Source organism: Pipistrellus hanaki, assembly GCF_964339955.1.
Source record: "Pipistrellus hanaki genome assembly, chromosome: 9".
NCBI classification, from domain to species: domain Eukaryota; kingdom Metazoa; phylum Chordata; class Mammalia; order Chiroptera; family Vespertilionidae; genus Pipistrellus; species Pipistrellus hanaki.
The window spans coordinates 74461561-74476083 of record NC_140511.1 but is presented as its reverse complement, the minus strand read 5'-3'; the positions used below and the strand labels follow the sequence as shown (position 1 = coordinate 74476083).

Sequence of the window (14523 nt, the reverse complement as noted above, 5' to 3'; positions counted from 1 at the left end):
CCCTCCTAAGGGCACTCCTAGTTCCAGCCAGGCATCTGGAAACTCTGTTGCTAGGCACAGACAGGCCTGGAGGAGACTGGAAGGATAAGGGAAAATCCATTGCCAATACTGAAAAATCATGTCTAGTCGCTTTATTACCAGGGAAGCACTGGGAAATAGAAATGGAACTTTTGTTAACTGAATAAATTGAAACTGAATATAGATAAATCTTATTAATGTATGCCAAGTGAAAGAAATTGTAGTCTCAGAAATTTCTAAATTATAGAATTAAAAAAAATAAATGCTATGTTGCTATGGCCACATATATAAACATTAAGGCAAGTAAAGTATAAATGAAATTGATACTTTTCAAAAATAGATTTTTATTGATTTCAGAGAGGAAAGGAGAGGAAGAGAAGGATAGAAACATCAATGATGAAAGAGAATAATTGATTGGATGCCTCCTGCACACCCCCCACTGGGAATTGAGCCATGACTGGGAATCAAACTGAGACATCTTGGTTCATAGATCAACACTCAACCACTGAGCACACCAACTGGACTAAAATGATATTATTTACTATGAACATACTGGTCATTTTTTTTTAAATTTAGGTGCTTCTCAAAGGTTCAAAAATAAACATGTTTAAAATTTTAGAGTCAATTTGTTTAATCATTATTCAGTCCTAGAATTGGTTGATAATTTCTTTTTATAAGGATACTAAAGGCCTGGTGCACAAAATTTGTGCACAAGAGGGGGAGTGTCCCTCAGCCCAGTCTGCACCCTCTCCAATCTGGGACCCCGTAGGGGATGTCTGACTGCTGGTTTATGGGCATTAACTTCAGCCATTAGAAAATCACACTCAATGTCCTTGAGATACAAACAGTGTAGTTTTATCAGTTTTTTATTTTATTTTTTTATTTTATTGATTTTGTACAGAGAGGAAGGGAGAGAGATAGAGAGTTAGAAACATCAATGAGAGAGAGTCATCAATCAGCTGACTCTTGCACACCCCCTACTGGGGATATGCCCGCAACCAAGGTACATGCCCTTGACCAGAATCGAACCCGGGTCCCTTCAGTCCCCAAGCTGACGCTCTATCCATTGAGCCAAACCGGTTTCGGCTAATAGTTGTGTTTAATAATAATGGCTATTTTTAAAAATAATATCTGCTCACATACAATACAGCTGGTATTATGTGAATTCAGAATGTTAAATCACAAAATCATAGAAGTTTGTAGTGGAAATAACCTTGAATTGTCTAGTCCAAACTTTTATAAATATTGGAATTCCCATTTCAAAGATTTTGAATGCTTTTTGTCCCAAGAAGTTTAACTAACTTTTGAGGCAACCCATTTTCTGTGAAAGGACTAGGGGACTGTGTGCCTACCACCTCCTCCCCTCAACCCCGGTGGGACTGAAAGGACTGGGGACTCCGAGCACCTGCCACTCTCCCAAGACTGGGGGACACCGGCGGGCTGAGGGGACTGGGCGCCACCATCTTGTGACTATGGGCACCATCATCTTTGTGACGGTCAATTCGCATATTTCCTCTTTATTAGATAAGATGTATTAACAAATCCTGAACTATTCATAGATATTCATAGACTTATGCCTAAGTAAGTCATTTATGAATATTCATTAAGAGTTAATAGTACTTGTTATTAATATTGGCAACATATTCTGCTTCGTTGGCTCCCACATGGACACTTGCAGATCTTTAGTGTGTGATTGTAAGAACATCGGTATCCACAAAGTATCACATAGCCTTTTCCAGTAGAGCATTTTTCTTGTATGTCTTCCAGTTAGGGAGGAAAACCATCAAGTTATTGATATTATCGTTTTACCTAAATTAATTTAATGCCCAAGACGGCATGAGAGCCAACAAGTATAATAATGATGGTCCTTGACATTTCAACAGCACTTGACAGCTTTCCTGGTGCTCACCCCAATGCTATCTGAAGTGATGGGCATTGGGGGAAAAGGTCATGCGTACGTCTGGTGAAATATACTGTGAAACAAGCAAACAGGAGCAGAATTTGCCAAGCACATAAAAACAGAGAACATGTTTCCTGATTCCATAGTGGATTCAGACTATCCGTCAATTCTTCTCTGGGTTTTCTCTGTGTCTGAAATTGCAACAACTTTGAACTCTGAAATGATCTACGCTAGAATTTCCTCAAGGTGTTCTTCAGAGCAGCAGCTCCTGGGGACATTCACTGGTATCGTGCAGAAAAGGAAAAGAAGAAAGTGTTCCACAGTCATCTAGTTTGGGGGTTTTCTAGGTTAAACAGGACTCTTGTTTACTACCGGGTTTCCGTACTGTCTGCACTGTCACTCTCCCGTGTGAGATTTCCTGAATGGTTTCGAATACAGAACTTTTCCTCCTCAAATAATTGCTTGGGGCCAATATTTATTGGGACAGGTGTTCTGACATGGTTATCTTTGCTTATTCTCAGTTTTAGAGTATGTCAGGTTGTCTGGATGTCCTTAATACAGGTTTGTTTGTTTTTCCAACCTCACGAAATATTCTGTGAGATGCAAAATGAATGAGAAGGCCTCTGCCTATTGTGAGCCACATTGTAGATGGTGCAAGGTTGGGGTTGCAACTGATAACCTTCAGGAATATGTTAAGAGTCCAGAGTTTGGCCTAGGATCAGACCATTTGACCCTTACATGCAGTGAAAAGCCTTACATTCCCCTTTTGTGTGTAAGTATGTTTTTTTTTTGTATGTGCTAGTACATGTGCCTGTGTTGACTGTCACAGACTTTATGAAAGTGTTACTTATTGATAATTTATGCATTGAATAATTTATTATTATTTACATCCATCCATACATAATTTTTGTGTAATTGCATAAATGTGATCCTGGAGTATACATAGGTTCCTATTTTTTTAAATGTTTATTTTAATAATCACTTGTGAGACAGCGATTGTTGCTATCTCATCTTAGAAAAGGGGAAGCAGGCTCAAAAGGTGTGTAACTTGCCTGAGTTCACACAGCTGGAGCAAGGCAGTCAGGCTAATTACCCATCAGCTCTGACCCCAGATCCCACACCCTAAACAGTGGTATCAACCACCTTTTATCTGAGGATTACAGCTTGTTAACCTTTGTAAGGGGGTGACCTCAGCTAAAGCATTCAGTGTGTATTTGTGGGGTTCATGCTAAGTGATTGTCCCAATAAGGGAGATAATTGGCTATAACACTAAGCAGAAAGGAAAAGTGCTCTATAAATAAAGATCGTGGGAAGGATGATATCTTAATTCTGGGACTATCCCTGAGAAGTGGTTTATGTCTAAACCTGGTAATATGCTGTTAGATTGCTCAACTCTCTAAGCCCCGGTTACTTCCTGCCCACGCCTAATGGGATTGGAGCGGGTGCAGGCTGGGCGGAGGGGTTCCTCCCCTCCCCCCGCCCGTGCACAAATTTCATGCACCGGGCCTCTAGTTATTTATAATACTGAACTTTTATAAACAACCTGTACCTTGACAGTTGGGGAATGCTTAAACACGTAAAAATACATACTGCATTGTAGTGGAAATAATATGCATCCTCACCCAATAAGGAAATGTGCTTTAATATACTGTTCAAAGAGAAAGAGCAGGTGCAGAGTTGGGAATGCAGGGTGGTCACAGGTCTGCAGAGCAAGCAAACCAAAGCTTTTTCAAGGCTGAAGTCCGGGCGTGCAGTTCACCTCCGTGTGAACCCTGGTTTTCTCCCTGTGGCGGGACCTGCAGGTGGAGAGCCTGAGGGAGGAGTGGGATTCTTTTTCTTTCCCTTCTACTTCTCCATCTTTGCTAAATTTTCCGTAATGATCCCATAAACCGAGGTTTTAACAAATGGAAGTGGCATTGCATATAACGGGAGGGAAGTCAACCTGATTTCTGAGCCTGTTTCACAAAGGATTTGAAAGCCGTAAACTTCTTACAGAAAGAAAAGCTCTGTGAGCCAACACGTTGAATGTCAAAGCATTAAACAGAACCTTATTTGCTGGCAGCGCTTCAAGGAGTGGCAATTTGGTTCTCTTAACCAGTGCATTTTGTTTTTAAAAAGCCCCAAGAGAAATCATCTTGGGCAAGAATGTCCCCGGCGCCACGCCTCCTCCATCTCTTCTGACCTTCCCGGAGTCCGAGCCTGACAGGTCTCTGCGATGTGGCGCTGTGCTCGGTGAGGTTTGCCCAAGCAGCGCCCAAGAGGGACATGCCATCAAACTCGGGAGGTGTGGGCCCTGGTCTGTGGGGGTCCCTCTGGGAGTTCGGAGCCCAGCCCAGACCCGGAGGTGGAGGAGGACCTCCTGCCCACGCACGGCACTGGGGAGACTTGGACCTGACGTTGAAAGAAGCGAGACATTCTCGACTCTGTGTATGGCCTTGGCCATGTTAGCACTTGATCCCCCTGACCCCTGGTTCCCTCAGCTGTCAAATAGGGGCGATAACCTTTCCTCCTCCTCAGGGTGGGGTTAGGGGGTGACTGCAGACTGTACGTGCGCCCACGGCGGTGTGGGATCTGACAATGAGTTCTAACGGGCATCGGTTCTCTGAGGAAGCCTCTGAGTGCATCCGTGTCTGCCTTGGGCTGAACAAGTAAACAGTAACAGCACTATCTGTAGCTAGCCTTTTTGGAGCACTAAGCTCTGTCCTAAGGACTTTAACGGTATCACTTCGCTTTATTTATGTATTTATTATTATTTTTTAAAAAAATATATTTTATTGAGAGGAACAGAGAGAGATAGAAACATCAATGAGAGAGAGACATTGATCAGCTGCCTCTTGCACACGCCCTCCTGGGGAATGTGCTCGCAACCAAGGTACATGCCCTTGACCAGAATCGAACCCGGGACCTTTCAGTCCGCAGGCCGACGCTCTATCCACTGAGCCAAGCTGTATCACTTCACTTTAATCCTTAAGAGAATTTCAGAAGGCAGGTAGGTAGGTACTGTAATTGCCCCCATTTTACCGATGAGGAAGTGAGGCACAGAGCGGTGCAGTAACTTGGCCAAGGCCACACAGCTAGCAGATGGAGGAGTGGGACTTGAATCCAGGCAGTCTGACTCTGGGACCCGATAGAAACTGCAGATACATTTCTCTGGCAGATGAGGAAGAGGGGTCTGGGTATTTATTAATGCTTATTAGTTGGTTGGCTTAGTTTCCTACATCTGAGAGCTGCTGGTGATTGGGTTTGCTTTTCGGTAAGGGCTGCGAGTGAGGAACCCCGCAGGTGGGCAGTGAGTGGCGCAGAGGGACGGTCTCATGACCAAGGTCGGACACCGAGGCTGACTTCTCCTCGGGGTCCCGAGCAGCCAAAGGAACAGCCCTGAGTGGGAAAGGACGGCCGTTGTCTGGGTGACAGGAATCGTGTTGAGGAATCCAGGAGGCAATCGAGGTGCCATCGGGAGGCCCCTTGAACCTGATTGGAGAACACTCCTCAAGTAGCAGACTCTGGAAAGGAGGGTGTCTGCTTGGGGTTTGTGATACAAACAGCCACCAAGAGGGGACTGACACAGCTCTAGGGACCGAAGAGAGAGGCTGAGAGGGGAGAGGCAGCAGCAGAGGGGCCATATGTACCTGTGGGCTTTGGTGAGGTTAGCATGTGTTTGCCATGGGGTGGGGATGATTCAAGTACATCCAGAGCATCACAGCCTGAGTCCTGAGAATTAGCGACCAGCAGGCTCACAGGCTCAGGAAGATGGAGGCCTGACTAGTCCCGTGGTCGGCAAACTGCAGCTCGCAAGCCACATGCAGCTCTTTGGCCCCTTGAGTGTGGCTCTTCCACAAAATACCACGGCCTGGGCGAGTCTATTTTGAAGAAGTGGCATTAGAAGAAGAAGTTTATGTTTAAAAAATGTGGCTCTCAAAAGAAATTTCAGTCGTTGTACTGTTGATATTTGGCTCTGTTGACTAATGAGTTTGCCGACCACAGGACCAATCTATCATTATGAATCGTGGTGTTTACATGGGGCTCTGAGACCTGGGAGCCTGGGGAAGCCACTCTCACCATGTTGGTCAGTTGTTCATGCCAGACTGCACCCAACCTGGCCAAGCACTTTTGAAAACTCTTCATGTTTTACCGTGTGAATGATCTGTTTCCTGCCTGTAAGTTCAGGGATAAGTTTAGCTTTCGTAGGACTCGATGCGAACTTGGTAAGCAAGGGAAGAGCTTGATACTTCACCCGTGTGTGCATACTCGTGCAGATCATGGTGTGATGGTCTCATGGGATTGACTTACCACTTTCCTGAAGCTCTGAGGGCTGTGGTTTTGTTTAAACCTGGCCCAACGAAGCTGAGATTAAAGTGTGCGTGTCCCCATTCCTGCCCTGTAGGTCAGCTGCAGCATTTGCATGTTTCTTGTGACAGAATGCGTTGTTTGGGTGTTTACAGTGTCCTCACCTCGGTGGGTGCCCGGGTGGAAGAGGTCTGAGCAGCGCCTCCCTGCCCTCGCCTTCTCTTCGGGACCTGCCACCGCAGGCACTTGCTGTCTGACGTCTGACCGCTTGGTGTTTTATTTCACAGGAACAGACAACCTGCAGATCACCGTCACCCCAGACCCAGAGTCTTTTCCTCCTGGGAAATTGTCCCCGATCTCACCAACATGGCCTTTCTCAGACGCCCCGTCTTCCTCGGCAGTGGACAGAACCACGGATGTGCTGGGCCCGACCCCTGACAACGCCAGCGTGCCGCAGCTCACCCGAACGCCTCCTCCCAAGACGCTCCGCAGGCCGAGGGCCCACGGGGACCTCTCTCCTGCCCCTCACCAAGGAAGCGGACAGAGCGCCTCCCTCGAGCCTTCCGGGGATCCCACCGAGTGGCCGGTCCAGCCGAGACCGCAGGGGGGAAGAGAAGCCGCCGGTGTGTCAGGTGTGCCTCACACTAGCATGCTCCCCGCATTGCCCACTGTCCCCCGGGGGACGTCCTTGAGCCCTGTCCTCCCATCTCAGCCAGGGTGGGGAGGGACTCCTTCCATCTCAGATCGACACCCTCTGAGGTCAGACATCCTCCCGCTCCTCCCTCCATCTCCATCCCCTTCATTGGCTCCCGCCTCACCTCATCCCATCATCTTTCCTAAGCCGGCCGGGCCGCCTACCACAGCGCCTTTGGTCCCCCAAACAGCTCCAACTGACTGCCCCCAAAGCCAGAGCGTGGCTGATCCCCTAAGCCCACCTACTGATGAGATGAACCACACCCACCCCCAAATGCCCAGGATTTAACAAGCGTCCCCCGTCTAGGTTTCTCTGGACCTTCAGCAGAGCAGCGTTCGGAGCTGCCCCCCACGGAGGATCCTCACGCCGCAGGCTCCCCCACACCAGAGTTTCTGAGGTCTGGGCCAGAACCGGCCCATCGGTCTCCCCCTCCCCTAGCCCTTGGAAGCCTTCACCTGCCCCGTGGACCTCCCTCCTGGTCAAGCTTGGAAGCGCCATCAAGGCCTGCATCCGCCCAGCCAGTCACAGCGGAGGCGGCTGACGCAGTGCACCATGGGGTGTCTCTGCCAGCTCTGAGGAGCGGGCCTGTGCCCTCACTTTTCCAGACTGCGGAGTCAGGGCGGGTGGAGGTGACCGGCAGGATGCTAGCCGCCACCGCTGCAAAGGACTCCGCTGACCCACTGCACCTGTCAGCAGCTCCAGGGGATTCTGAAGGGCCCGTCCGTTCAGCAGAACACACTTCTTCCTCTCTGGTGCCTTCTCCTCTGCCTCCCGCTCCCGCCAGCCGAGGACAAGCCGTCCTTTCTGCATCACCCTCAGAGGGCGCAGAGGCAGACTTTCCCGCTGTCCCGCAGCCGCCACGGAACCATGCCCCTCCACCCACCCAGCCCCGCATGCCAACTCCTCGGGGAGAGGGCCGCCATGGACCCCCTCCTACTGCAGCTACCGACTTCCCCCTCTCCAGCACATTTCCTGACCTCCTCACCAACCCTTGGACATTGCCGCTGCAGAAAGAAGACGGCGTGACAGCCGTCCCGCGAAAACACGAAAAGGCAAATGTGACACTTGCTCTGCAGACCCTCCTAAGTAAAGAGGTTCCGAGTCTTCGCACTCTAAGTGGAGTCGCCTCTGCTTTCAGTGCTGATCCTGCTTCATCCACCGTCCCCACAACACCAAGAGCAGACCTTGCTTCAGAATTCCCGCCACGTTCCCTCCCGTCCACACCAGCCCCCCAAGCTGTTCCCCCGTCTCCGGGCCTTTCCAGCAGCAAGCCAGGGACGGACACAGCTGCGACGGGGCCTGCAGAGCTGCCAGTTTCAACTTCCAAACAGGTGGCAGCCCTTCTCTCCTCCACCAAGGTCTATGATTTCTCAACAATGGGAAGCACGCAAGCGCCAGCGGTCACAGATGCGCTCTGGAGTTCCCTTTCTGCAGAAACTGGACCCCTTTCCACAGAACCAACACTATCTGGCTTGCTGCAGCAGACAAAGGATGCTATAAACGGGCACACAATTAACTCCACAAGTTGGAGACCTCACTCAGCTCCCTCTCCTGCCCCCGGTGTTTTAGCTCCAGCTGTTAATACAATAGACCCCCGCGATCTCAAAGACACTGCTGGGCATGGAGCAACTGCAGAAGGTGTTAGCCTTCCAGATTCAGTCCTTGAATCAGGCACCAACCAGCCCATCCAACGGTCAGACGTGACCATGGTTGGAAACTGTACAGCTGTCTCGTCTACAAGTAATAACAACCATTCCAGAGACTTCCAAACAACCAAAGTTGAAGATTTTCCACCCTCAAGTCAACAAGTCAAGACTCATCCCCATGGACAGCAGCCTGTCCATCCAACATGGCCTCTTCTGCTACCCTCTCCAAGTCTGCCTTCCGCAGCTGGCTTGCAGGAGATGCTTTCAGACGGAACGGATACAAGTTCCCACATTTCCAGCAACTTCTACCCAGCTCCTGTGGTACATGCTTCCACACCGTTTCAGAGTATCCCGAGACATCGCTCTACTGCTGAATCTCCTCTTTCAACCAGGGCCTCCCTCGGGACCCCATCCAGAGTGCTCCCGCCTTCTCAGCGCCCCAAAGAATGGACAGGTGCAGCCACTATTGCAGGAAGTTTGCTTCCTGGTACCCAGAAAACAGGTATGACTGCTCCTGTGGCCAAAACATCTTCAAGCTCAACACAGATGCCCAGCTCTGCTCGGGAGCAGACACGCCCTTCCACGCTGATGAGAGACTCAGCAGCCCCAAAGAGTCGTGTCCTTGACCCTCTGCTGATGTGGTGTTTTTGAAAGTATTAGGAACTTACGTGTCCTTATTACCGACCATAGCTTTGCTGTAACTGGCATTCTCATTGTGCTTACTTGACGTAATGAGCCTAAGCTATGTGGCCTATATTCCAGACCACAGCGACTTTTCATCCCAGCAAACCCATCGGTGACATCCATGCGTCACCACACTTGACGTGTGCACTGTGGGCCAGTGACAAACTCTGCTTTCTCTCTCTTTGCAGTGGGCTTCGCAGTGTCGTCCAAGGCAGGACCAACAGCCTCCGCAGCAGCATCCACCTTGCTCCTGAGGAAACCAAGCCCGCCCGCCCTGTCTGCAGCCCTGGTGGCCAAGGGCGCCGGCAGCAGCCCTTCGGCATTGGCCTCGGGATTCGTCAAGAGCAGTTTGACCACTGCTCTCGCCAGACATGCCACCAACAACACGGCGTCTGGCCCGAAGGCGACACCCGGGGTGGGCCACCCGGCCTTCTCGTTCACGCCAGCCTACATGTTTGCAAAATCAGCACACACCACGAGCACTCACACAGCCATGCAAGGGAACACGGGCACCGCCTCCGGCCTGTTGTCCACCACACACCTCCCCAGGAAACCACAAGCCATGCACACGAGCCCCCCAACCCCCACCCACCCAGACCCGCCCAGGGCGTCCACCACACGCTCGCTGGCCATCACGGCGGCCTTGACCTCCGTCACCGCACCCGTAAGGGCTACCTGGCTGCCACCTCTGCTGGCAGAAAACCCAAACGCCGCCCTTCCCGCCGTGTCCATGGCTATGGTCACAACCGGCAAAATGGCATCCAACCTGGAGTGTCACATGTCCAGTAAACTCCTGGTGAAGACAGGTGAGACTCCACTCTCCTGGGTTTACCGGGAAGCAGCGAGCACATGATGGCTTCAGAGATGCATCAGAATTAGTAGATTTCTTTGATGTCGGCGGTTCTCACCGGGGGCAGTTTAGCTCCCCCTCCCCGGGGACATTTGCCCACCTGGAGATGTGTGGGGGTTTTGAAGCGTAGGAAGGATGCTTTGGCATCTGGTGAGGCCGAGACGAGGGGTGCTGCTAAACATCCTACAATGCACAGGATGGTTGATGACAAAGAACAATCCAGCAGCCCAGAATGTCAGTAGTGCCAGGGTTGAGAGCCCCTGATCTTTATCCAGTGACGGAGGGTAAGACAAGCATTCCATGGCACCATCTAGACTGGGGATCAGTCCTAAAACCAGAGGCCCTCGGAAACCGGTTCGGTCAGGGGCCTGAGGAAGCACAGGTTTTGCTGGCAGTGACGTGTCACATGCATGCATGATGTGTTTGTAACCATACAACTTGGGAAGGTGCCACGGAATTCAGAAAGGCTCTGTGCCATGGGTTTTCTCCATCAGCAGGTGCTTCAAATACAGCTCTGGTGCCCTGGGTGGGCACCTGGGATTTCTTTGGATGTTAAGAAGGAGGCCCTGAGAATGTGTGTGTGTGGGGGGGGTGGGGTGGGGGGTGGATGCTCTCTCTTCAGCCTCCGCCTCTCAGTGGCAGCAGCACAGACCGAGAAGGCACAGGGTCCTTTTCATGGTGTGGTGGTGTTTGCTACAGAAAGCACCAGACCTAGTGCTTGAAAGAGCATGCCGGTGTTGAATGCCTGCATCCCACCTTCCTCTTCACCCCACATGGAACTAAATGAAATTATTTCTTGAGACCTATCCGATTTTACGGCGGGAAATTGTGAAACTAGGTACAGTTTCTCTTCCTATATCTCAAGAAATTATACCATCTGGTTTCCCACTTCCCCTCCCCCTTGCTCACTAAATCTATGCCTCCTTCTCTGAGTGACAACCTCAACCACCTGGATGCAGAAGTCTGGAACATTCTCCCCCCTCTCATCTTCATCAACCCCTGGCTCCCTAGCCACACCCTGAAAAGCACCAGTTCCTCTCAGGTCTCCTGGGATGCCCTCTCTCTCCACCACAGCTGCCACTTCCCTAGTTCACATTGTCACGATCTCTCACGTAAATGTCTGCAATCAATGACCAAATTTATCTCTCTGCCTCCAGACTCCATTCCCCTCCTCGCACCAACCTGTTCTCCAGTCTGCAGTTAAAGGAACCTTCTAAATAAAATGCGTGCCTTCATTCAAAACCCTTCACGTCCCGTTGCCCTCAGGACCAAGCCTAAACACATACACTGAAATGGCTCACTCTTCTCCCCTGTGTCTTTGCACTTGGTCTTCCCTCCACTGGGAGTGGGCAGGAGTGTGTGGGAGTGGGTTCCCCCCCATCCTGCCAAGCTCACTCCCATTATCCTTCAGGACTCAGCAGAAGCATCAGGAAACCTTCTCAGGTCCCCATGCCCTTGCCCAAATCAGAGCTGGACTAGGGCCTCCAATAGCACCCTAGGCTTCCCTTCAAATAGCACCTGCCAGTCCATTTTCATCCTCGTCTCCAACCCCGTCTCCATCGCTCTTGCGGGGCCTGCCTTCCTGGTTCAGGCTGCAGCACCTGGCCCAGCGCCTGCCCCTAAGTCAGCTCTTGGGAATGCTGTTGAGGGAACTCCGTTGCATGCAGACCCACTGAGCACGGGTCAGGCTGAGCCCCACCTTTCCAAGTCAGGAGCAGCCTTGGTCTGAAATGAGGTGCCCCTGGGCATGATGGCTGTCTCTCCGCACAAATGGCTGGCGAGGACCTTCTTTCCTTGGGACTTGAGTGGGGCCCCACAGAGCTGCCACCCCAGCCCTGCCCGCATCGGACCTGCACTCCCCAGCTTCGCTCAAAGCTTGTGGGAGGTGTAGGCTGGGGAGGGGAGGAGGGCTCCTGTATGGGGATGTCTGCTGCCTTCCCCCGATGACCATCCTCCGGTTTTGTCCCACAGTTCTCTTGCTGACGCAGAGGAGAGCACAGAGCAGTGAAACCTTGAAGCTCAGCATAGCCAAAGGGCTCACGCAGGCACTGCGCAAGGCTTTCCGCCAGAACGACGTCTCGGCTCACGTAAGCCCCTTGCTTTGTCACCTGTCTAATCCTCTGGGGACCAGACTAGACTCAGATCATTTTCCTTCCCCGTCGGGTACCATAGCCATGTAGTATCTTTTTTTCTTTCTTTTTTTTTTTTTTCTTGCAAATAGTTCATGTGTTGTTGTTGGAGAAAAAGGTCAAACCTTGAGGTGGAAGATTGAGACTAATTGCCTTCTGTCCAGATTTTTCTTAAAGCCTGGGTACTGTTTTAAATGGTCCTATTATTCCATTGTCTGGGAACAGTGTTTAGTGATTGTTCGTGTAATTCTCCAGAAATCATCCATTACTTCTGCCTTTATCTTCCCTGCCATTGTAAATAGTTAATGATTAATTCGGGACATTTAAAAATTACTCTGACTTGTAATTGCGGCCAACTTTGCTCAAATTGCCAGCAGCAGACGGCGAAGTAAACACTTTTTTCCCCCCCTCCAAACGCTCTGATGCCAAGTACTATTTAACCACTGCTCGCTGTGATGGAAGCCTCGAGTTACACGCTCTTGGTTTGATTCCAAGTTTTAAAGCAGTCAGTGCAATTGGCAGTTGGTGGGCCTCCCTTTTCAACACTTGAAACGGTGGCTCTAGCCTCTTCCTTTGATGTTTTGTTCTGCAGCTGCAGTTGGCTTGGTGGCCCCTCGCCCACTGCCACCCCAAGGCCTGGGGGTAATGTTTGGCACGTGATTTGCTGGCCGTTGGCAGTCTCTTTTATGTAATTTTGAAAGAAAGAAAAACATTCCATGTGAGGCATCTGTGGTTTCCGCAGCGGAAACCTTATTTGAACGTGGAAAACGTGGCCCAGCCAGCGTGGCTCAGTGGTTGAGCATCCACCTGTGAACCAGGAGGTCATGATTCAATTCCTGGTCAGGGCACATGCCTGGGTTGTGGGCTTGAAACCCAGTGTGGGGAGTGCAGGAGGCAGCGATCAATGACTCTCTCTCATCATTGATGTGTCTATCCCTCTCTCCCTCTCCATTCCTCTCTGAAGTCAATAAAGATATATTTAAAAAAAAGAGAGTGCGCCAAAACCGGTTTGGCTCAGTGGTGGAGCGTCTGCGGACTGAAGGGTCCCAGGTTCGATTCCGGTCAGGGGCATGTATATTGTTGCGGGCACATCCCCGATAGGGGGTGTGCAGGAGGCAGCTGGTCGATGTTTCTCTCTCATCGACGTTTCTGGCTCTCTATCTCTCTCCCCTCCTCTCTGTAAAAAATCAATAAAATATATTTTAGAAAAAAAAAGAGTGAAAAATGTGAATGTTTCTATTGGTTGCCTGATGCAGGTTCCACTAAACTTCTCTATTTTGCAAACGACCTTCATAGTTTTTGCCTTTTCTGCATCTCATCACAGACTGCTGTGACAGGACGTATTTTTTTTTTTAATTGGCTCATTTTTAAGAACTTCAATACATATCTTTTGAAAGGATGTTTGATATTACCACCACAAATGGAAGTCCCTAAGAAAAGGGAATCATAAAAGTGAGAGTAACGGAAGCAGCTTGTTAAATTCAAGCTAGACATGGTTGGCAAAAATGTGATTGTACGTATCAGAATGGCATTAAAAGTAAGTAATCCCCAAACTGAGACTTGGTCCTTGGGGTAACGAGAAGGACGGGGGCAAGAGTCACTTTCTCTCTGGCATCCCTTACCCTTACTGCTGTGTCCATGCTCCAACCATGGTTCCACCTAAAGCCACCTTTAAAAATTATTTTTATTTTCCAGTGACAGTTTACATTCAATATTACTTTGTATTAGTGCCAGGTGTACAGCACAGTGGTTAGATAATCATATATTTCTCAAAGTCATCCTCCGATATTCCAGTACCAGCTTGGCACCATATGTAGTTATTACAAATCATTGACTGTATTTCCTATGCTGTTCTTCACATCCCCGTGACTGTTTTGTAGCTACCAATGTATGCTTCTTAACCCCTTAACTCTTCCACCCAGCCCCAGCCTCCCCTCCCCTCTGGCAGCCATCGGCCACCTAAAGCCGCTATCTGGAACACCACCTTTGGAAGCTAAGTGAGGAGGAGCCAAAGGCATAGCCAGCCTGTTGCAAAACCAGTTTACTTGATCTCTTTGGCAAATGCATGTGACACTACTAATGGAGATGCCACAATAAGGGGGAAAAGTGGGTGGTTAAAACACCCTGACTTATAATAAACAGCATAAACTGATGAATAAAAACAGATCCAGAGACAGAGAAGCATCGATCAGACTGACAAACCTTAGAGGGAAGGTAGGGGAGGGGGGTGGTAAGGGGAAGAGATCAACCAAAGGACTTGTATGCACCCATATAAGCCTAACCAATGGACCCAGACAACAGGGGGTGAGGGCATG

The 14523-nt window shown here is 49.9% G+C and overlaps 1 protein-coding gene across 5 annotated transcripts in view; it reads left to right on the top strand.

Annotated features, from left to right (window-relative positions):
* KIAA1549L (KIAA1549 like) overlaps positions 1-14523 on the top strand; it is a 190293-nt gene that overhangs the window by 96670 nt on the left and 79100 nt on the right. For 3 of the 5 annotated variants that reach the window (XM_084894514.1, XM_084894513.1, XM_084894515.1), the window contains exons 2-5: positions 6493-6837; positions 7206-9047; positions 9418-10035; positions 12051-12166. In XM_084894514.1, the coding sequence (XP_084750640.1) occupies positions 6493-6837; positions 7206-9047; positions 9418-10035; positions 12051-12166 (2921 nt within the window). The remainder of the gene's footprint in view (positions 1-6492; positions 6838-7205; positions 9048-9417; positions 10036-12050; positions 12167-14523) is intronic. The other 2 variants (XM_084894517.1, XM_084894516.1) reach the window with 1 other exon arrangement.